This window comes from Tachypleus tridentatus, chromosome 8, assembly GCF_004210375.1.
Source record: "Tachypleus tridentatus isolate NWPU-2018 chromosome 8, ASM421037v1, whole genome shotgun sequence".
NCBI lineage: Eukaryota > Metazoa > Arthropoda > Merostomata > Xiphosura > Limulidae > Tachypleus > Tachypleus tridentatus.
Window position 1 is genome coordinate 143,159,352 of NC_134832.1, and position 24,465 is coordinate 143,183,816.

A 24,465-nucleotide genomic window follows, 5' to 3' on the forward strand; every position below is an offset into this window, starting at 1 on the left:
TGTTCTTCTCTGTAAGGTAGACACGTGTTGGTTAGATTCATAAAAACGTATCATTTATATAGCTAGTGTGTTCTTCTCTGTAAGGTAGAAACGTGTTGATAAGATTCATAAAAACATATCATTTATATAACTAGTGTGTTCTTCTCTGTAAGGTAGAAACGTGTTGGTAAGATTCATAAAAACGTATCATTTATATAGCTAGTGTGTTCTTCTCTGTAAGGTAGAAACGTGTTGGTAAGATTCATAAAAATATATCATTGATATAACTAGTGTGTTCTTCTCTGTAAGGTAGAAACGTGTTGGTAAGATTCATAAAAACGTATCATTTATATAGCTAGTGTGTTAATCTTTGTGAAATAGAAACTTGTTGGTAAGATTCATAGAAATCTATCACTTATATAGCTAGACAAATAGAGAGATAACAAACAAATTCACCTACAATGCTTTAAAATCTGAAATAGATAAATGAATATTTAAACAAACGGGTAAGGATCCTAGATAAATAGATTTTATTAACGTCTGGATTACAGAGTCTCATAAAACAACTGTCATTCAAGAAGTGTCCTCCAACACTGCATTTCCGTCTTTACTGTGGGAAGCAATTTGTGTGTGTTTTACTCTTCGTAAGAACCATGCAACAGATAGTAACAACCAAATAAATGTAAGTCTTTTCGAAACTGTTAAAATAGGTGAAACTATAGCAGTATGTATATATAAACAAAATCCAAGAAATACATGTGTGTGTTTATGTTTATATATTTATGCTATTTTAATAAAACATTAGACGTTGAACCAACTTGATGATAAGAATCGGTAATGAAAAATGGAGGAACCTAACACTAAGTGTTGTGTTTAGTCCATTTCAGTTCATTTAACGGAAAGAGGGAAGAAACCAAACTACGAGTGTTGTATTTAGTCCATTTCAGTGCATTTAGCGGAAAGAGGGAAGAAACCAAACTATGAGTGTTGTATTTAGTCCATTTCAGTGCATTTAGCGGAAAGAGGGAAGAAACCAAACTATGAGTGTTGTATTTAGTCCATTTCAGTGCATTTAGCGGAAAGAGGGAAGAAACCAAACTATGAGTGTTGTATATAGTCCATTTCAGTTCATTTAGCGGAAAGAGGGAAGAAACCAAACTATGAGTGTTGTATTTAGTCCATTTCATTTTATTTAGCGGAAAGATGGAGGAAACCAAACACTAAGTGTTGTATTTAGTCCATTTCAGTTCATTTAGCGGAAAGAGGGAAGAAACCAAACTATGAGTGTTGTATTTAGTCCATTTTATTTCATTTAGCGGAAAGAGGGAAGAAACCAAACTATGAGTGTTGTATTTAGTCCATTTCAGTTCATTTACCGGAAAGATGGAGGAAACCAAACACTAAGTGTTGTATTTATTCCATTTCAGTTCATTTACCGGAAAGATGGAGGAAACCAAACACTAAGTGTTGTATTTAGTCCATTTCAGTTCATTTAGCAGAAGGATGGAGGAAACCAAACACTGATTGTTGTATTTAGTCCACTTCAGTTTATTTGTCGGAAAGATGGAGGAAACCAAACACTGATTATTGTATTTAGTCCACTTCAGTTTATTTGTCGGAAAGATGGAGGAAACCAAACACTGATTGTTGTATTTAGTCCAGTTCAATTTATTTAGCGGAAAGATGGAGAAACCAAACACTGATTGTTGTATTTAGTCCACTTCAGTTTATTTGTTGGTAAGATGGAGGAAACCAAACACTGATTATTGTATTTAGTCCACTTCAGTTTATTTAGCGGAAAGATGGAGGAAACCAAACACTGATTATTGTATTTAGTTTACTTCAGTTTATTTGTCGGAAAGATGGAGGAAACCAAACACTGATTGTTGTATTTAGTCCAGTTCAATTTATTTAGCGGAAAGATGGAGTAAACCAAACACTGACTGTTGTATTTAGTCCACTTTCGCTTATTGATGGGACAAAGGGAAGAAATCGAATTATGAGTGTTGTATTTCGTCCATTTCCGTTTATTTAGCAGAAAGGTGGAAGTAACTAAATCTGAGTGTTGTAATTCGTCAGTTGCCGTTTATTTAACGGAAAGATGAGGAATCCAAACACTGGGTGCTGTATTTAGTCATCATCCCTTTCTTTAGCGTAAAGATAGAGGAATCGAAAGACTGTGTGTTGTATTTAGTCCACTTCCGTTTGTTTAGCGGAAGGAGGGAAGAAACCAAACAATGAATGTTGTATTTCGTCCATTTCAGTTTATTTTGCATTTTGTTTCGAACAATGTTTGAATCATGTGATACTTAAGGGATTGTAGGAAATTTTATTCTGTTTATTAACATCTTATATTCAGAAATAGTTAAGATGGTCCACGAGAAAGGGTGGTTCAATATCCTGGAAGAGAACATAAGATGCCAAACATGTCTATCATTTCTGTTTACTAAGAAATTCAGATCCAATAAAGACGGACATCACTTGACAAAGAAAACATGGCCGTCAATATCACGATTGATCGAACATAGATTGTTCCGAAACGATTCTATGTGTTGCATTTTCACAATAACTGAAGTTACGAGAACATTGAAGAATGATATGATCTAATATTATATTTCGAACCGTAGTGTCTATCAGATCGTTACTCTGCCTCCCGATAGAAAAGCTGTGCACGCAGACAAAACTCAACATTCATTTGTGAAATGACAGGAGAACAGACATTAATAACGTTGATGACAAATGTTATTTCACAAACAGGATATTCTACACTAAACTGTTAGGAACTCATCACATTATCGTTCAAGTTCCAAACTGTGACGTAACATAAAGAAAACTGAGTGTAGATTAACCATATGTTACTGTTGAGTGACTCTTAGCAGGGCTAAAATATTCAACAACAATTACTTTTAGTAGTGGACGGTGTATGTAAGTACCTCAGAGCTTAGGCTCAAAGTGAAACCAAGAGTGCAACACAACATATTTAAAATCCGTGAAATAATTTTAAGTTCATAGATTAACTTAAAGTTTTAACTTCACTGGGGTGTTAAAAGTAACACATATTTTTTTTTTTATTTCTTGCTGTTGAAGTTTACAGCCAACAGAGTACATAATTATTTGTGTAATTCATACAGCATTCATGTTTTACTGATTGTCACGACATTACAAATTCCAACGTTAAGCGTCAGTTATGTGACATAATGTAAGGCCATTAGATAACACACTACTGTAGGTAAAACAGATAAGCAAGTGGTCTTCGCCCCCCTATCGAAGACGCTAATCGCAGTATATATATGTGTGTGTTCATTTTCATTATCAGATAGTAATATTATTACTACACATGTAAAATTAATTTAAAGCACTTAATTAACATGAACATCTTATAATCGAGATACGTGTGTATTTTGATTAAACAAACTGATTTTAGTGTGTAGTTTGAAATACATATTAAATCATTTCTTCTCCACGCGTTCTCCACCAGGAAACGTATGCCATCACCCTTTTCAAGCTCGAAATGACCTTGATTGCCAAGACTTATGCCTTGGACAGAAATATGCTAATTCCAGACTTCAGGTAATTCAGTAAATAATCAACAAAATATGTTTGTAAAAAGTAGAGCTTCTGATGAATCACAATCTGTGTTAATACGGTTAAAACTATGTTGTTTGGAAACTAAAACAAACAACAAAAAATCTTTAGTGCTAAATGAAAACCTTTTTCATTTAATATAATCACAATGCTCTGCCTGTTATGGGATAATATATGTACTTAACACATGTATCAAATACAATTGTATGTGGACGTTTACAGTTGAAGTTCATTTGAACAACTTTTAATTCGTTTTTCAATATGGTCGCCATCTTTATTTTTCGAAACGTTATAAGACGTGATATATATCTGCAAAGAATTTGAAAGGTGTCGATATCTATTTTCTTCACTATTTGTGCTAAAGTCTCACGATTTGTCTTTTGTCATATTTTAAAGTATTAAGACTATTTTTGGACGATTCGAAGTTGAATATTTGTTACGCATCATATTGTCATGGGTGATATACCTTGCTACTGCAAAAGTCACGTGGATTGAAAGTGGTTTGTAACTGACTTGTTCCACAGTGACTTTGTTTATTTGATTGTAATTAAACACAAAACTACACACTTGGTTATCTGCTCTTTGCTCACTACGAGTACTAAAAACCAGTTTTTAGCATTGTAAGTCTGAAGACAAATGCTATGCCACTGGGTACCCCCAGTGAGACAACGGTAAGTTTATGAACTTACAGTGCTACAATCCAGGATTCGATTCCTCATGGTGGACACAGCAGATAGTCGAATGTGGCTTTGCAATAAAACCAACGACAATGTAACTAACCCATGCTAGAGTATACTATGTAACACAAATTTTGTTCCTGGATAGTATGTGTTATTTCTTAATTGCTCATGTTGTAAAAGTACAGAAAATGGTCATTATTCCCTTCAAATTTTGCTTTTGTGGCCTGGATAATGAAATTTAGAAATTAACCTATTTTTTTATGTAAAAACAGGCAAATTTGTACATTTTCATTTACATGAGGTTTGAATAAAACAACATATGAATCAATATTTACAAGTATTTATACTAAAGTTATACAAAAATGAACAAAATGTTTAGAAGTGAGTAGTTTTCGAGATTTGCGACTGTAATGTAAATCACTTTCACGTATCAGCCCCCAAATATAGTCTCCCATCATGTTTTCGTTATACGCTCCTTCGTAGTGGCGTTCAAAGTCAAGTATATCTTGGTGGAAGCGCTCGCCTTGCTCCTCTGAGTGTGCTCCCATGTTCTCCTTGAATTTATCAAGATGAGCGTCAAGGATATAGACGTTCAGGGACATTCTGCAACCCATTTTGCCGTAGTTCTTCACGAGAGCCTCAACCAGTTCCACATAATTTTCGGTCTTGTGATTGCCCAAGAAGCCCCAAACCATCGCGAAAAAGCTGCGTCAAGCTTTTTTTTCCTTCTGTCTGAGCTTCTTGGGGAATTTTGTGTACTCCAGGATCTTTATTTGTGGTCCAACGAAAACACCAGCTTTGACCATTGCCTCAGACAGCTAAGGGAAGAAGTCTCGAAGGTATTTGAAGGCTGCAGACTCCTTATCAAGAGCTGTGACAAATAGTTTCATAAGACCCAATTTTATGTGCAATGGTGGGAACAACACCTTCTGGAGGTCCACTAGTGGCTCACACATGACATTGTGCCTCCATGCAGAGAACTCAGCTCGTTGTGGCCAGTGCTTTCTGTTGTAATGTGCTGCGGTGTCCCTGCTGTCCCAAAGGCAGAGATAACAGGAAAACTTGGTAAAGCCTTCTTGGAGACCCATCAGGAATCCCACCATTTTGAAGTATCCGATAACCTTCCAGCTATACTTATCATACTTCAAGGCTTCTAGCAAGGTCTTGACGCTGTTGTATTCCTCTTTGAGGTGCACCGAATAAGCCAGGGGAAGAGACGGATACTTATTCCCGTTATGGAGCAGTACAACTTTGAGGCTTCTGGATGAACTATCAATGAAGAGGTGAGAGGTGCCACTCGTTTGGGTTAGAGGCAATTCCAATTTCCTCAGCACTGAATCTACCTGGAAAGTTTTGGAAAATAGATAAATTTGAAAATTTCATTACCCAGTGCACAAATGCAAAGTTTGAAGAGAAAATAGGTCATTTCCATTTACTGTAAGCATAAGCAATGGGGAACAATAAAAATTAAACATTTTGTTAAATAGTGTTACAGATCCAATAATAATAGACCAAAAATGTGACTCACCCGTGCTAGATTATAGAGCCAATAACAAAATGTCAAACAATGTGACAGACCCGTGCTAGATTATAAATCCAATAATAAAATACTAAACAATGTGACAGATCCATGCTAGACTATAGATCCAGTAACAAAAGACCAAACAATGTGACCAATCCTTGCTAGATTATAGAGCCAATAATAAAGAACCAAACAATGTGACAGACCCGTGCTAGATTATAAATCCAATAATAAAATACTAAACAATGTGACAGATCCATGCTAGACTATAGATCAAATAACAAAAGACCAAACAATGTGACAGACCCATGCTAGATTATAGAGCCAATAATTAAAGACCAAACAAAGTAACCAATCCTTACTAGATTATAGAGCCAATAATAAAACCAAACAATGTGACAGACCCATGCTAAGTTATAGATCCAATAATTAAAGACCACACAATGTGACCAATCCTTGCTAGATTATAGAGCCAATAATTAAAGACCAAAGAAACTGCAATAGAATAAACTTATTAATTTAACAAACAATAAATCTTAAACACGATTTTTACCACGCAATAATATGCTTCAGTACAAAAGTAGAAACAAATCTTAGTGTGTTTTTGTGTGTGTGTGCGAGTGAGAGCACACATGCAGAAGTAAAATGATTGGGTAAAACACGTGTTGACAAGTCTACATTTTGGGGTTTGGAAAAATATTGTTTTTCTGTAACGAAAACAATACAGTCAACTAATTGTACTTTTGCAAGAGATTTTATTCCACTGTATTTGATTTGGACAAATAAGCTGCCATAATTAATACTTAGTCATACCTGTCCATAGAATCTGCTGTTACTGTGGGTTTACTCTTTTGACAGTTGTTGGGAAATTGGTTTTATTAAAAAATGCCACAAGTAACAGGAAGAAGACATTTTGGTTCCATATCATTAGCATTTACTGTGAAATGTCTCAAAATTTTTGTTGGAACGTTTCGAAAGAATGCTTCTAATGAAAGAATTGTTTATTAAGATTCTAGAAGTACTCATGATAACTAAGGTAGAGAATATAGGAAACCAATTTATTCCAGCTCTGGTCCAAACCACAGATGATCAGACAAAAGAAACTGGATGACATCCATACGCTAAAGCTAATTCACTTCTAGGAGAGTAATTGAGTATCCACGTCTCATATCTAGGACTGTTAGGTGGGTGAAGGATAGCTGACGAAAAAGGTCCAGTTACCTTCGCTTTTTAAACCCCGAATTGTAACGTGACATACGGTGTATGTACAACACCTTATGATTCCTACTCGATCTTCAAAGCTGGGATGATCAGATAACTAGAATACAGCTAACTGTAAGGGTGTAGTGACCCCTTTCTTCCTTCTGAGCCAATGAGCAATAGTGAACTTATACACTACATTGTAGAGTTCCTGTTTGATCATAAAAGGTGGGAAAACCATTACGTTGAGCATCTTATGACTGAATGAAAGTGCATTCATTGTTTTCCAAGATATCAAGTTTTACACACTATAATATACGCACTACATTGTGTGATTTACACCTATCAGTTACGATGATCGAGTTATTGCTTTCTGAACCAATAAGTGATTTTTTCATGTGGAATATCTAGATTTTTGCACTTGTTTACCTGAAAAGTGTGCCTAACCTACAAGATATGAGAAGGTTATGTGTTTTCTAAAAACAGAATAATCATCTGCAAGTGTATGGAGATAAAAACTGGGTTCAGTGCTAATGACTGATAAGTACAAGGTTAACTGGGATAACTGACGTAGATGGTATTATTGGAAATTCAGTGCATATGTTATTTTCTGGTCCGGCATGACCAGGTGGTTAAGGTACACAACTTGTAATCCGAGGGTCGCGGGTTCGCATCCCCGTCACAACAAACTTGATCGCCCTTTCAGCCATGGGGACGTTATAATGTACGGCCAATCCCACTATTTGTTGGGTAAAGAGTAGCCCAAGAGTTGGCGGTGGGTGATGATGACTAGATACTTTCCCTCTAGCCTTGCACTGCTAAATTAGGGACGGCTAGCTCAAAATGCCCTCGTGTAGCTTTGCGCAAAATTCAAACCAAGCCAAACTGTTATTTTCATTAACACTAGTGAAAGAATGTTGTTAGGCAGTGAATGTTTCATAGAGAAGGTAAAATGAACAACAATTAGACTACGGCTACTTAGAAAAACATAATTTTAACTGGGGGTTTTGACGGTAACTGTAATAGCATGACTTTAATTTTTGTTGCTTATAGCATAATGCAAACAACATTTTGACTTCATTTAGTAGAAATATTCACAAGCATATGAAATTTGCTTTATAAAAGGAATTCATTGATACACATAGTGTATCAGTGTTTTATTTGGTTGTCAGGCAGATCGATCTATAATTAATAAGTATTAAATATCATCGACTACTTTCTTAACATTGTTTCATTAGAAAATAACGTCTCTTAAGCATGAAAATGGTAACTTTGAGTGTAATACGGAGAAGGAGAGGCACGACTTGCTTAGTGAAATCTTATATTTTACGCCATAACTGTTAAACTCGTAATCCGAGGGTCGCGGGTTCGAATCCCAGTTACACCAAACATGATCACTCTTTCAGCCTTGGGGGTGTTATAATGTGACCGTCAGTACATGTTAAGGTGTATCACTTGGCATGTACCTACTTTATGGGTGTAACCATACGCTTACACTTTAGCCTACACACCTGGCTGCAATTTTGAACAGTGGAACTCCTCTGACCTGAATCTGGACTTTTGTATCGATGATCAAATTCTGGATATGTCAAGCTATTTTAGTTTTGGGCTAGCCAGCAGTTTTTTTTCATTCTTTGTTGCTGACACAACTTGAAGATCATGGAGGGGAGAAGCCAGCTTTGCTGAAAAATCACTTCAAATCATCCCAGTCATCTTCCATATCACGTGATAGGCAAAACGATATACAGCTTGAAGTCCACAAATATCAGACGATTATTGCAGCGTCTACTTAGGAACTCTGTACAAGTTGTGCAAGATTTTATTTATATGGTAAATTATTTTTCTTTAGTTTTCTGATAGTTGTTTATTCCGTTTTATACATGGATACTTTAATGGGACATTCTGACCTATATATGTGTGTGCATAGCTGTTTTGATTATTGTTTGCCTAATATTTTGTGTGCATTTTATTGTGCCATTCATTGTAGATGGTTTCATTTTATATACATATTTTAGTGGTAAACGGTTTTGCTTCTAATATCGGTATCGCCATTGAAGGGTTTAGTTTTCTGGCTTTCCATGCATGTTGCAGTTTTATGTATAAGAGTTAGAATATGTTTTTTATTACATGAATTATTGATTTATTATATGTGATAGAAGGTCTATGATATGCAATTTTCATTGTTAAGAGGCTTTAATATTTTTTATATGCTTGCATATAAAGGTTTATTAATAATGTTTGTTATTAATAAGGGCTTTAATATTTTTATATGCTTGCATATAAAGGTTTATTAATAAGGTTTGTTTTTACTATGCGTCTTCAATGTTAAGCCTCCTTTCTTTGGTGCTATATTCTTATTTTCATTAAAAGGTATGTTTGTCTCTCTAAGTGTGTATTTGTGTATTGCTTGTTCTTTGTTAAAGATTTTGTGTTGTTTATGTGATTAGTTTTAAAGTTAAATTTAATTGTTGGTCTGAGGACAGGTTTGACAAAGAGGATTGTGGTATGCGGGACATATCATGTGCTCTCTACCTCCTGTATCGGTATAAATTCGTCTTTTTAATTTCTTTTAGCTGTTTAGTTTCTGCACTGTCGTAATGGAAACCTGTTTCTTTGCTTTGTTACAGTTGCTTCTTTTGTTTGCCCTCTTGTTTGTCTGTAAGAATGTTTCGTACTATGTATAGAACCTGAGTCGAACAGGTTATTGTTAAAATATCTTTGGTTGGTCGATTATGATGTTAACCGAAAGCGGGAGCTGTCTAGGTTTGGAGAACATAAACCTATTCCGTTTAACAGGAAAATAGTTTCATTATCAAAGAATTAACATTGTTTATGATGAATACTCAGGAGGCTATGCGTCCTTTGCCTTTGACCTGACACCCCAACGTATATGCTGAAAATGCTTATTTTGACTTGGTAAAACAATGACATTTACGACTTCAAATATGCTTTTGCGGAAAATTATCAAGCAACACGAATGTTCTCGTCTGTGTAGAATTTCAGTCCATTTTATATATCGTTACACAAATGTATTCAATACCCTCACAGTATATGCGTTCACAAGACAAACTCAGAGATATGTTTGCAAGTGACCTGATCAAGCAGCAAAACAGATCTAAATAATAATTTGAACTCTAACCACTTACCAGGCAGCCATTGGTTTGTAGTTACCTTGGTTGAGATAAAAATAAAGGATAAATTTTTATATGTATGGAATATCAACTCATAACGTCGGTACTAGAAGACTCATCATGAAGAACGAGGACTTACAATACAAGAGTATAACGAGGACCTTATTCGTCTGTGTGGACAATACTGTATCTTTTGTGTGAATTGTCGTTATCGATGTGTATCGAAACTAAACTGTATAACTAAACTTATCTATGTGTGTGTTTATGTATCTGTTCCTTTTACGTTCAGGGGTTCGATTCCCCTTGGTGGGCTCAGCAGATAGCCCGATGTGGCTTTGCTATAAGAAAAACGCACAAACACACCTTTTACGTTTCTATCAGGTCATTCCATAAGTAATGTCCGAAAATTTAATACAGAAAGTGCATCATCATTTCTCTTTTTGTAGAATGACTAAAATATGTCGTAGGACGTGTATAAAAATGTTCAGACAAATAAGATACTAACCAAACTGCACTTTTTCAGATCGTTAATCAAATAAACCCTTATGAAGATGTTGTTTTGAATTAAACACAAAGCTACGCAATGGGCTATCTGTGCTCTGCCCACCACGGGTATCGAAACCCGGATTTTAGCGTTGTAAGTCCGCAGACATACCGCTGAGCCACTGGGGGGCATTATGAAGATGAATGAGTCAGAGGAACACAATAGGCATATTATGCTTTATAAGTTTAAAAAGACAATAGTGCAGCAGAATCTACACGAAACATTCAAGGTGTTTATGGTGTTTATTATAAAAATGTTAAGCCCGCAGACAATGGTTCATTGCAGGTAAACCACAGCGCAAAATGACCTCCATCTTAGGAAAGTCTTGTTAAGTGTTTGGTGGGATATTGTTGGTTTGATCCACTTTGAGTTGCTGCCGCTCAATGTAACGACTACATCAGACTTCTATTGTCAACAGATAGAGTGCTTGAATGTTGCACTGAAAGAAAAGAGGCCTGCTTTGATCAATCGTAAAGGTGTTGTGTTACACCAGGATAATGAACGTCCCTATACAGCAAGGATCACATCTGCAAAGATTAAATAGCTAGACTAGGAAAAGCTTCCACATCCTCCTTATTCTCCAGACCTTGGACCATCTGATTATCATCTATTCTGAAGTTTGCAGAACTATCTTGACGAAAAAGAGCTTGGAACACATGAAGATGTCAAAACTATCCTCTCTACATTCTTTTCCTCCAAACCAGAAGAATTTCATGGACGTGACATTCAGAATAATAATGAAATATACGTTATTAATTAAATAATATTAAAAGCGTTTGAAATCATTTCTATTTTTCTGAACCTAAAGTCCGACATTACTTAAGGGATGACCTGTTATATGTCTTGATTAATCAGCATCGAACTTGACACAGTGATACAGGATGATATGAGGAAGTCCATGAGCGGGAGGGGGTTGAACCCCATCTGATTTCATATTGGTAGAATTCTTGAGAACAGTGTCTCTTTTTTCAGTATTGATACTTTTATGTATTTTTATTACATTTTTAATATTTATTATGTTACGAAAAATAAAATAAAATAAAAGCTAAATTTTCTATCATTTTTTACAAACGAGTTTTTGTTTCACTCGTTCAACGGACGGGTACTGCACATGGTATCCGTTAAATTGTTTGTTTTTGAATTTCTCACAAAAGTACACGAGGGCTATCTGCGCTAGCTGTCCCTAATTTAGCAGTGTAAGACTAGAGGGAAGGCAGCTGGTCATCACCACCCACTCCCAAATCTTGGACTAGTCTTTTATTAACGAATAGTGGGATTGACCATCACATTATAATGCTCCCAAGGCTGAAAGAGCGAGCATGTTTGGGGCGACTGGGATTCGAACCCGCGACCTTCAGATTACGAGTCGAACGCCGTAACCCACCTGGCCATGCCGGGCGGGTATCCGTTAAAACCAGAAATGATATATTTGTTTATAATTCTGTTTTAAAACGCTTTACTATGAAAGTGCCTTTAATAAGTGCGTCTTTTCTACCATACCAAATAGCTGGACTTTTATTGTATGAAATAAAATGAAAACTGATTAATTTGTAAAGACCTATGACACTAAGTTACCACCTGGTCTTGAAAAGATACATCATCTCCCCTCTGAGTGGAACTCTTTGATCTTTTATCACTGCCGAAGTGGTAAACGGGAGCTCTAACTGCTTAAGAATTACTTTTACATGTTTGGTGATAGTACTGAATGTGTATTGTGCTTTCATAAAGGCAGTAATCTCGTGCATTCAGTAGCACTTTGTTTTTAGATTGTATTGTTTTTGTTTGTTTATTCATGGATTTCGCGCAAAGCTACAAGAGGTTTATCTGCGCTAGCCGACCCTAATTTAGCAGTGTAAGACTAGACCCACCGCCAACTCTTGGGCTACTTTTACCAACGAATAGTGGGATTGACCGTCACATTATAACGCTCCCACGGCTGAAAAGACGAGCATGTTTGGGGCAATTGGGATTCGAACCCACGACCTTCAGATTACGAGTCGAACGCCTTTACCCACCTGGTCATGTCAGGCCTTTTATAGTGTAAGTTAAATTTGAGTATACTCAATTCTTCAATGTATTAGAATAAAATTATGTGTGAAAAAGACCTAATTTTATTCGGCCCACAGTCTGACCGAACCAAAATATTTCGATACGCGGCATGTGAAATTATAAGGGTGGATTACCAGAAGATTATAAACAATTTCTTGGTGACTTTTTGGGGAGAGGGGGTTGAATTGTGGTATAAATTAGACATATCATATCTTAATAAAATAAGTCCTAAGTTCTAAAACTTCTAAGTTCTAAGCTTGAAAACTCATACTATGGGCCATTGTCCTTTTAAACTTATTTTAAACTGAGATTATAGCAGACTTAAAGTTGTAAATGGTTTGCTTCATTAACCAGTACCTAATATTTACATAAACTTCGGTAATTTTGTAAAGGTATTATGCAATTAGAAGTATCAATCAAAAATGTATTGTATAGAATTCAGATGTATTTTTATAATAAAATATGTGTATTCGATATTACAGTTTTATTTTGAAATAACAGAGAAAAGATAATTTATTTTATAACTATTTATATGCTTAGTGGCCTTTCTGTTTCAAAGATACTTCTTTCAGAGCTGTAGCTTTAAAATATAAGAGGAACAGCATGGGACTTTTAAGCCTAAAAGATTAATTGATTTCAAATGCGTATTGCAGCCCTGAAGATATACAGATATTGGACAACGTCACGGATAAGAATGGGGAAAAGTTTAAGATTGTATTTGTTATCGTGACAAAAGAAGACAACAATATTCCTATTTTCAGCGCCATGCAGCTTCTCGAAATAATTAACCTATACCAGAAATATTTCCAAAGAATTCAAAATGTGGTATTGTTTCATTCTAACCTTGGAAAATTAACTTAAAGAATGATTCCAGTTCATTTTAATAGATTCAAGTGTAGTTATAGTTTATTTTAATAACTCTTGAAAATGTATGATACTAGTCAGAGAAATGTGTGTATTAACACTGTGTATAATTTGTAACAAACAGTGAAATATTACTTATGTTCATCTGCCACTTCCTAAGCCTATTTAGTTTACTATATCAGAATATTTAGTAATAACTCTTTAATTACTAAAGTATACGTATTTTGATCAGTTATATTAAACAGCGACAATTAGATTTAAGTGATTCTGTTAAATTAAACAACAACAAATATACATCTTGGAAAATTCAAACATATTTTATTAAATGGAACATTGAAGTGACCAAGGATTTTTAGTTGAGGTGACAAATAGGTACTCTTCCTTGAATCGAACCTTTAGAACTACACAATCAGAGAGATATTTAGAGGCATTTTATGAATGTGCAAACAAACCTATCCTGATCGAAACAAAGCCAAATATTCCAATTCTGTAAGAAAAAAAATATCCAAGAAAATTGGAAGTAGCATGACTTACACATTTTTAGTCCTACATAATTCGACATATTTTAGTGTTCGTAATTTAAAAAAACAAACAAATTTACTTCATTTCAGACATCAGATTGTTCGTGTTTTGACGTTTCTTATTGGATGATAGGAGGAATCATCTGCTCACTTCTTTCAGCTTTCATCTTCATCCTAATAGGATGGGGGAAATACGTTCTTAGTTTAATCAGGTAAAATAATTTCACGTTTTCTAAACTGCTTTGTTTAGGAACTTCCGGTTTTATTCTGTTTTCTTCATACATAACACTGATTTGCCTTCAATAAATGTGACAATTATATTAACTGTTTCTACGTTTTTTTTTATGGTTTAACTAGTTTGTGTTCGATTGTTATAGTGGGTACGGTTATTGTAATGGGCTCTTCTCGCTTGTGTATTTGTTAGTGACTGTGGGTGACAGTTGTCGTAAGTTCCGTTTAGTTTCAAACAGTAAAAACTATTACCGCACATAAAACGTTCATTAGTTCACTTTTCATAGCAGTTGACTGTTAACATTTGTTGAATTCTTCAGTTGCCGAACTTTTCTTGTTAAGGCCAAAGTTATCCCAAATTTATTATTTTTTATTTTTTTTTACAATCATGTGTTTTTTTGTTGTCCGCAAGCACCCTAACGGATCATCGGTAAACTTAAAGGTCTATAATACTAAAACTATATATATAATATATAATAATATATTTTAGTCTATAATACTAAAACGCATAGACACAAATCTCGATCGAAAAGTAGGGGACGACTTAAGAAAATATTCGATAACTGTATTAATTATAATAACTAAACTTCATAGTGGTCAGCAGAGGGAGACACTTCACATTATTCAGTAACTTAGCTATGTTTGATTGCAGAATACCTTTTGTTAATATATAATTATCGTAATAATAATAACTTAAGATATTGTTGTTATTGTTTTCAATAAGATTACTCATTTGATATTTTTCAAATACGATATTCCTAATATGTGTTCTGGAACAGAAAGTTTTTTCCATAAATCAATGAAAACTAACTAGGTTGCATTCTAAAACTGAAGATTAAACAAGTTCCTGTGTTTAATCTATTACAAACGTCTGTGATACGTACTAAGTACAGTAGTATTTAATAGTAGAGGTCAACAACGACTCCAAATAATTTACGCGCCAAAAAATACACCCTGTTGTATTCCGAAACAAAAACACTGACCAAAGTATTATTAGTACGTATACACGTACTAATAATACGCTACAAATGATATCATACTGCGGGGGCCTTGACTGTTATTATCAGGAACTGGCTTGTTTTAACCCAACTTTCTTCATTTTGCGTTGGTCTTTGATTTCAGCGCTGTACATACAAGCGCACGGGTCTCACTACAAAGCAACGTAAAAAGTGACGTCCGATAATAGCGTGTCATAGATTAATATAACCTAGAATAAATTTTATTAGTAGATTTTCGTCTTTCATGTCTAAAATACGAGTTTTAAGTTTGTCAAAAGTTTATTACGTAACGTAAATATATTTTTTCCGCTCCTGTGATGTTCGATAACATTCAGGATATCCCCTTCCAACACGTTATGTAATATTTGATAGACCCCTTAAATTCCTGTACCACGTTTTTTTTTTTTTATTCTAGTGCTGCTGAAGTGGTATTGTACCTGAAAAACAAACAAACAAAAACAGTTGGTGTTCAAGTTTGTTGTCATGAATATCCGGAAACATATTTAGGTCCATAATCAATCACATATTTTAATATAAAGTTATCAAGGAGTTCATTTACTCCGTTACCATCTTTAGAAAAATATATATCAAAGTTTGTTTGCTTCTCTGCTATAACTTTCATAACGAATTTTTTTAATAGAAAAATTTCGAACGTTACGATAATGGGCCTACCATTTTGTGGGACATTATGACTGACTTGCCACCCTTTCAGAGACTGTAACTTTGAAAATATTAAACAAGATGTAATAAAACTTTAAAAAAACTGTTTTCGTGGTTTTAGCTAAAACATATGCGTTTGGATAACGAAGTTCTACTTCAAAGTGCCAGAGGTTTATTCTTAGTACAATGAACATAAGACACTTGGTAACAATGATTAAATTTTTTGTTTGCTCTTGAAGTTAAGCGCTCTGCCCACTAGGAGTATCGAAACCCGGTTTATAGTGTTGAAAGTCCACAGGCATACCACAATAGGACCACTGACTGGTTTATTTGAATATTTGTTTTTTTTTAAATTTCGCGTAGAAGTTACAAGAAGGCTATTCGCGCTAGCCATCCCCAACTTAGCAGCGTATGACTAAAGGGAAGGCAGCTAGACATCACCACCCACTGCCAACTCCTAGGCTACTCATTTACCAGCGAATAGTGGCATTGACTGTTGCATTATAACGTTTCATGGCTGAAAGAGCGAGCATGTTCGCTCTTGACGGGAATTCGAACCCGCGACCCTCGGATTACAAGTCGAGACCGCCACTGACTGAAACAGCTTACACAAACCAGTTAGAATAATTTCATAAGGATAAACATTAACGTTTCGCTTTACCCCAGAGAGTAATCATAGAATAAAATTATTTCATTTATCAAAACGAAAACACGAGTTGTGTGTGTTTTCTTATTGCAAAGCTTCATCGGGCTATCTGCTGAGGCCACCCAAGGGAATCGAACCGCTAATTTTAATAAGCGTTGTAAATCCGTAGACCTACCGCTGTACTAACGGTGAGCAACACGAATCGCCTATGAATTCTACTGGGGTATAATGTTCAAGTTGTTTGAATCGGTCGTCTTTTAGATATTAAGTTGGAACTGATTTTGTCGGTGGCGCCCCCTTCGGCGAACTTGTCAGTAAGAAAAACAATCAAATACCTATCGAGAACTGCATGCAAGAATTAATCTCAGTGTTATCCTAGTTTAGGATCGGAATTAATTTTTATTAGTTTCATTTATTTTTCTAATTAATAAATAGTTTATGTTTCAGTTCATTTTGAAAGTGCTTTTCACAGTTTTTATTCCTTTAAATTGTTTTGTATTAACCTTATTTTTTTCGCCACTGCCTGTTTTTGTTTTTTCTTCTACCTTCATTTTTATTCTATGTTTATAAAGAAAGTTTTAAACGATTCCAGTCGACCTCGTTCTCTTTGAAATGCATCATATTTCTTATTGTTTTCACTCTTTTAACGCACCTGTAATATTCTTATGCGTGTACATATATTTAAAGTTGTTTCTCTGAAGTTAATAATTAACTTAAGACTTACAACTAGGCACTGGAAGAAAAAAGGCACCAAAGAATACGAACAGTTTCTCATCGAGGAACTCAGCACGTTTAAACCTACGAATAACAGAGAAGATGTGGGCTCGTATGTAGATTTGGTGAACGACAATCCTCAGCGGTGTGATGAAGAAGGTATAATTATAACTTCTTTCCCGAGTAGCACATAAGAGAGTAATTATCAAGCTCATAAGAACTATTACCAGTGATTTTGATTTAGTAAACCCTATATCTAGAGAAAATCTCTTAACGGTGTCTTCTATGTTCCTTAAAAAGTGATTTCACGATAATACAGTTTATGGTCAGTTACAAAGAATTTAAGTACCAACAGGTTGTTCTGTCGTAATAAATAAATATTTATATAAATGTTTTAAATGTTGTCCTAAACTCTAAACTTGCCAAGGAACTGTTTTAAGTAATTTATCACTAGGTATGATAATATATCATAAAGCCAGTAAGTTACATTTGAGGCACGAATTTGTAAAAAAAGATAAAAAACATTTAAATCATGTCTATTATGTTTATACCAAGCCTAACTATATAAGACTTGTTGACTACTGACCCGTGAAACAGTTTTCAAATAGCTGTAAAAAAGATTTATGATTGGTCAGTGGCTAAGCATGGCAAGGTGTTTAGGATTCTTGACTCGCAATCTCAAGGTCGCGGGTTCGAATACCTGTCCCACCAAACATGCTGGTTTGTTTAGCAGGGGGGTGTTATAATGTGTGGCCAATTCCACTATTCGTTGATAAAAGAGTAGTCTAAACCAACAGTTGGCGTGAGTGGTGATAACCAACTGCCTTCCCTCTGGTCTTATACTACTAAATTAGGGACAGTTAGTGCAAATAGCCATTGTGTAGCTTTGCGCAAAATTCTAAAAAAAAACAAACAAACACATCAAACTGATTGGTCACGTACAAAGAAGAATTAGTAGGTTTACAGTAATTGCAATGAAGTCGAGATTTGTTAATGGAATTTTGTGTTGTTTCATGCTTGTTTTTTCCACTGACTATTTTGTTCTTTTGTTGACATCATAATGCAATAGTTATGTCTCCAACCAATTAGCGTCTTACCTTTAAGTATTGAATAAATAAAGTGTTTTAATTTTATTTTACGATTGAAAGCTTATATACGAAAAAACGAGTTTCGATATATTTAAACACAAAACAAAGTTACTTTTGATGCATACTGTATTGTTATTGGTTAAGCAGTTCTTGTTTGTTTCTGTTGAATTTTGCGCAAAGCTCCACAATAGGCAACCTATACCAGCTGTCCCTAATATTGAAATGATGGTAAACTAGAAGGAAGGTGTGGTTTGGTTTGAATTTAGCGCGAAGCTATACGAGGACTATCGAGTGTTATAACCACCTGGTCATGCCGGGCCAGAAGGAAGGCAGTCAATACCACCCACACACATGAATCACTCTATACCAATGAATAGTGAGAATTAGTGTCAAACTATAATGTCCTCCTGATGCCTGAAAGGACGAGCATATTCTGTGACGAAATCCGAACCTATGACCCACAGTTTGCTATTCGAGTTCCCTAAACACTAGGCCATGCCAACTCTAAGAAAGAGTTTCCAAAATTACGTTTCTTAACAATAAATAAAACCTGTTTTTCTCATATTAATCACAATAATTATTAAGAGTGAGTTATTTTTTCAGAATGGAAGAATATTAAAAATGGCTGTACAAACGGAATGTACACAAGATAATTAAAAGAGAGTGTTGCAATTATCTAATTTTTCTATTCTTATGTTGTAATTTTCGAAGAGTTTACAGAAAATTTCAAACTTCACTAAATAACAAATGACATCGAAATATGGAAAAGAAAAGTGCTTAGTGGCTCCATGGGAGATATTTAACGATAGCTGTAAATCCAAATAAAAACTTTTTATTAAAATTAATAAAATATATCTTTAAAAGAACAAACGTTGATTTCACGAAACTGGTGGAATATCTATTATGGTTTTACACTCAAATTTAAATATGCTGTATTAATTTAAAGTGTGTGAATTCTTTACTATTGTTTTTCTACCTTGCTTTAGAAAACGGTAGCAGTGAGGTACAGTCCAACGTATCTTATCAGACCATAAACGTAGAAACAACAGCAAATTTGGCAAAAAGGATAAGTTTTAACTTTGAACCTCTGTCTACCAGTAATGACGAGTTATTGTCTAATGATTCTTCTCACAAATATGAAGACTCGTAAGTAAATTGTTTCACTCTCATTTAAACAAATTGTAAAACCTAAAGGTTTAAACATACAAATACTTTCGCACACTTTAATGCACACATACGGAACAAGGTACTATGCATATACAAAATAGTCTGACTATGTGATTGTTTTGTGATTGTCTTTTGAATATGTAAGACAATTTAGTGTAAGTAATGTACTTCTCTATCGTGATGAAAAAAGGGCTTTTACAAATCAAATGGACAATTCCTGGTCTTATTTCCCGAATCTTTTTTAGAGTACAAAACAGTGACTACGGTTGTACATCTTAGCTAACATCTTCTTCAGACACTAATTCAACTGACCGTCAATGGGATGAGCATGGCTACCGTATTCGTCACTATAATCAGATGCTAAATTCTGTGAATCACTCATACATTACGGTACTGTATAGAAGGTTTATGGCGCGATAAGTCCAATCAATCACCAGTCTAATATTTGGTGGGGTAGAGGAAGAAGGAATTCGAAGAAAATGTCAGTAATATATATTTGTGATGGCATAATATGTATATTTTCATGTTTAAGTCTGTGACTGTTTACAGACAGTCAAAATAAATACTTGCTACTTTAAAACAGTTGTACAGCGTTTGTTTCTGTTTATTTGTTTTTGAATATCACGCAAAGCTACGCGATGGCTATCTGCGCTAGCCATCCCTAATTTAGCAGTGAAAAACTAAAGGGAAGGCAGCTAGTCATCACCACCTACCGGCAACTCTTGGGCTACTCTTTTACCAACGAACAGTGGGATTGACTGTCACATTATAACGCCCCACGGCTGAAAGGGCGAGCATGTTTGGTGTGATGGGGATTCGAACCCGCGACCCTCGGATTACGAGTAGAACGCTTTAACCCACCTGGCCATGCCTGGGCTATCGCTTATATTTATATTGAAAATAACCCGTTGATCTCTGATATGAGCTTCGCACAGCTATGAAATGAGAGCATTAGCGCCAAGTGTTCTAACTGATTAGACGTGTTAGGTGCATATTTTGCACAGTTTCAAATAGCTCAGCAATCTATAGAGATGCTGTTAACGGGTTATTATAACTGTTTCTGAAGATTTCACTGTTTGTCTTTCAGAGAAACCGATGAACACATTTATGAAAAAGTCGAGTTCAGAGAAAATGTGAGAAGAGAAAAGATAAACGATAGGCCTACGAATCAGATATTTGAAAAGGTAGAGAAATTACGAATGAATAAAAAGCCTACACACCATGCAAGTGAAGACACGGAAGGTGTTATTGTAACACAACTATAGATTCTTGAGAGCCTGTACGTGGTTTGGCGCTTCAATGTTAGACCAGTTATTCCAGCTTTGGATAAATTAATTGCGTATAACAAAAGTCAAGATAGTCCTATTATTATAAATTAATTATTTCTGTATCTTGATAAAATATTTATGTTTCACTTTTGTTATTATGTTAGGGTTTAGAATGTTTCAGAACAATACATGTATCAAAATAAAAACAAAACAAAATTCGTGTGGTTTATGTGTTTGTGAATTTATGTTTGGAGAACCATACTGTGTAAGAAATACCACTGTGAGGACAAAGGCTGCTCGTTGTCCATACCTAAATATGATGAATACGGTATACACGTCATTAGTTAATGTCTCTTTTGTTGGAAACTTTTCTTAGAATACTTTTACCTCTATCTACTACATGTAGTGTAAAAATCACATTACAGGATATAGTAGTATATGATATCTTAAAATGTTCTTAAGGTTTTGTAAAAGAAAATTACAGATTAATAAAAACATCTCACACTTTGAGCAGGAGTCTTTCCATGAATAAACGGGTTTGAACAACCAGTGAAGTATTCACTACGTCTGCGTTTTAATTTATTAAAATTAATCTTTATTGTTATTCTCGCACCCAGGAGACTGTACAGACGAAATGTTCACAATGAATTTAGATACTTCTTTTATCAACAGCACCAAATATTTCAGTTTGTTTTAAATACACTTTGTGCACTTTACATGCTAAAAACTGATTACGAGTTTTATCAGTTTAAAATTTCAAACTTAATAATTTAAACTTTTATTCTTATTTTATCAATTGTAATTAATATAAAAAATTATCAATGCTTCCTTTATGTATTTAAAAAGATGTCTTCAATGTTTGCAAAATACAAATAATTAAACTGTGAACAAATAAATAATATCTTTATCCAAATTTTGTAAAGATTATTTTTAATTTACTATTAAAAGTGACATGAAGAAATAAATATATATATATATATTCTTTACAAATCCAATTGTATAAAAAACTTGAAAACCAAAAGCTGATGCAGATACGTTTACACGAGTTATCCAACTTTTATGACAAAATCATCTAACTAAATGTAGAAATTTCTGCAACTAAAAATCTGATTCGATCCGCGTGGTGAGTACAGCGAAGACAGTCTATGGTTTAACTTTGGATTTAAAACATATTTACCATATATGTGATATCTTAACTGGTATCCTTATACATTTTAAAAGGATTATACACAACACAAAGTGCAATGTCACACCATTCTTACAATATATTATTATAGTTATCTAGCTGACTAATCGTCGATGCTTAACTTTGAAACCCGATATATTAATCCAGACTGTATCAGAACAAAGTATTTCTACATAGTGTTAACTCAGCAGATAGCCTGATATGGCTTTGATAAACAAACACACACACATAGTGTTAAAAATACAACTAATGAATTATTTAACAACTTTCTATTATAACGTATTCTATTCTTGAAGACATGGCCAAGCGTGTTAAGGCGAGCGACTCGTAATCTGAGGGTCGCGGGTTCGCACCCTGTCGCGCCAAACATGCTCGCCCTTTCAGCCGTGGGGGCGTTATAATGTTTCGATCAATCCCACTTTTCGTTGGTAAAAGACTAGCCCAAGAGTTGGCGGTGGGTGGTGATGACTAGCTGCCTTCCCTATAGTCTTACACTGCTAAATTAGGGACGGCTAGCACAGATAGCCCTCGAGTAGCTTTGTGCCAAATTCAAAACAAACACACAAACTATTGTTGAACGGGTTAATTTTTATTATTCGGTAAAAACAACGCAAAGTACCAGGGGCGTAGGCAGAAATGGCCATCGGGAAGGTTAGTTTGAGTGCTTCGTGCAAGCGCCGCAGACGCGAAGCCATAACAGGGGGTCCGGGAGCATGGCCCCCTCGGGACATTTTAAATAAAAACATAAAAGAAATGCCTGAATTATGCATTTTGAGACCACCTTTCCGGCAAATTTCAGAATGGCACACTGAGGTGTTTATCTTATTTTTTTAATCATAAATATATAGGCCTATACATATAATATATAACTTAAAGTTATCAGGCCCAAAAAAGTAGGCCTACAGTCCTGTCATCAACATATAAAATACAGAGTCGCTCATGACAGTGCAAAATATATGTATAATGTTTATAATCTGTATTAAAATATCATGGACAGTGTATGTTCAGATTTTCTAGATTTTAAGAATTAACTTCAAAAATAAACAGTGGGTGGCACCGTGGCCGGCTTGCAGCACCATGGCACTAACCTAGTACCATTGGCGCCTTCTATAATGAATCATTCACTATAGATGGAGCCAATTGTACTGTGAATGTGGCGTTGACAAAAAGAAGTTGCGATAAATAATCATTCACTATGTCAAACTTAAAAAAGCAAAGGCACTGCATGGGTTCTTTAAACCCATTCATGACGCTGAACCTAATCAATCTGCTTCAGCCAATCAGGTTGAATCAGAATTGTCAACTGAATTGTCAGAGTCATCACTGTGGCCTTCTATCAGTGCTGCCACTACCACCTCAGGTTCAGTCTGGAACATTGGAAATTACATTTCTGATGATGTCAGCATTGGTAAACTGGTAAGTTGACTCCTCATTATAATAATTTTGTATTAAAAATCATGCAAATACTCTGATGAGTTTTAGACTGAATATTCATTGCTGCTAGTGATTGTAGGCCTACAGCCACAGGATGTTAGGCCTGCTCTGTGAAGTACAGCTCTAAGCCTTTCTCTTCGATGTTATTATACTCTCATAACAAACTTTCCTATGTGCAAAATAATTTAATTAGAACTATATCTTTCTGTCTCTTTTAGATAAACGCTGAAACCAAAAAATGCCTTCTTAAGAATGCCTGGAAGCCAGGGAGTGATTATGTTTTCCCCCAGTGTGATCCAAGAAAGCTGCGTTTTCAGCATCGTTGGCTTTCAAAGTGGAGATGGCTACTCTACAGTCAACATGCAAAGGGTGCTTTCTGCAACTGCTGCTGTCTTTTTGCTCCTGATGGTGCTGGTGTTGGAAGCCAGAAATTGGGACAACTCGTGAAATTTCCATACACAAACTGGAAGAAAGCTGTTGAAGACTTCAAGGCGCATGAATTGAAACAGTACCACCAAGACAGCAAAGAAAAAGCTAACAATTTTCTACATGTTCATCTGTGCACTTGCAGCTTGATGCAACATACAAGCAAGAAATTGAACAGAACCGGCAATATTTAATGCCTGTTATTGATACTGTATTGCTGTATGGGTTTAGCTTCGAGGGGAAAATATGATTCTAGTCCAATGTTTGTTGGTGAAACTGATGAGAACCCCATCAATAATGATGGGAATTTTGGGGCAATTTTGCACTACAGGGCAAAGGGTTATGTGAAGCTTTCAGCAAGCCTTAAGGGTACAAAAAGGAATGCTACATATCTGAGTCCTCAAATTCAAAATGAAATCATCAATGCCTGTAATACTCATGTTCTCGATGCTTTGGTCAACAGGGTTAATGCTGCAAAGTGTTTCTCAATATTAGCTGATGAAATAACAGATATATCAAGCATTGAACAGTTTTCGCTGTATGTTAGATACTTGCATGCCAATGACAACTCT

General features: G+C 35.0%; 1 protein-coding gene across 10 annotated transcripts in view; it reads left to right on the forward strand.

Annotated features, from left to right (window-relative positions):
- LOC143223652 (uncharacterized) overlaps positions 1-21,357 on the forward strand; it is a 63,689-nt gene extending 42,332 nt beyond the window's left edge. For 7 of the 10 annotated variants that reach the window (XM_076451887.1, XM_076451884.1, XM_076451889.1 and 4 more), the window contains 7 exons: positions 531-661; positions 3,458-3,549; positions 13,344-13,515; positions 14,166-14,287; positions 17,341-17,483; positions 19,399-19,558; positions 20,667-21,357. In XM_076451887.1, coding sequence (XP_076308002.1) covers positions 531-661; positions 3,458-3,549; positions 13,344-13,515; positions 14,166-14,287; positions 17,341-17,483; positions 19,399-19,558; positions 20,667-20,844 — 998 coding nt within the window. In that variant the 3' untranslated portion in view covers positions 20,845-21,357. Of the gene's footprint in view, positions 1-530; positions 662-3,457; positions 3,550-13,343; positions 13,516-14,165; positions 14,288-17,340; positions 17,484-19,398; positions 19,559-19,824; positions 20,309-20,666 lie in introns of those variants that run through there. The other 3 variants (XM_076451888.1, XM_076451892.1, XM_076451893.1) reach the window with 3 other exon arrangements.
- Positions 21,358-24,465: the final 3,108 nt, after the last annotated feature.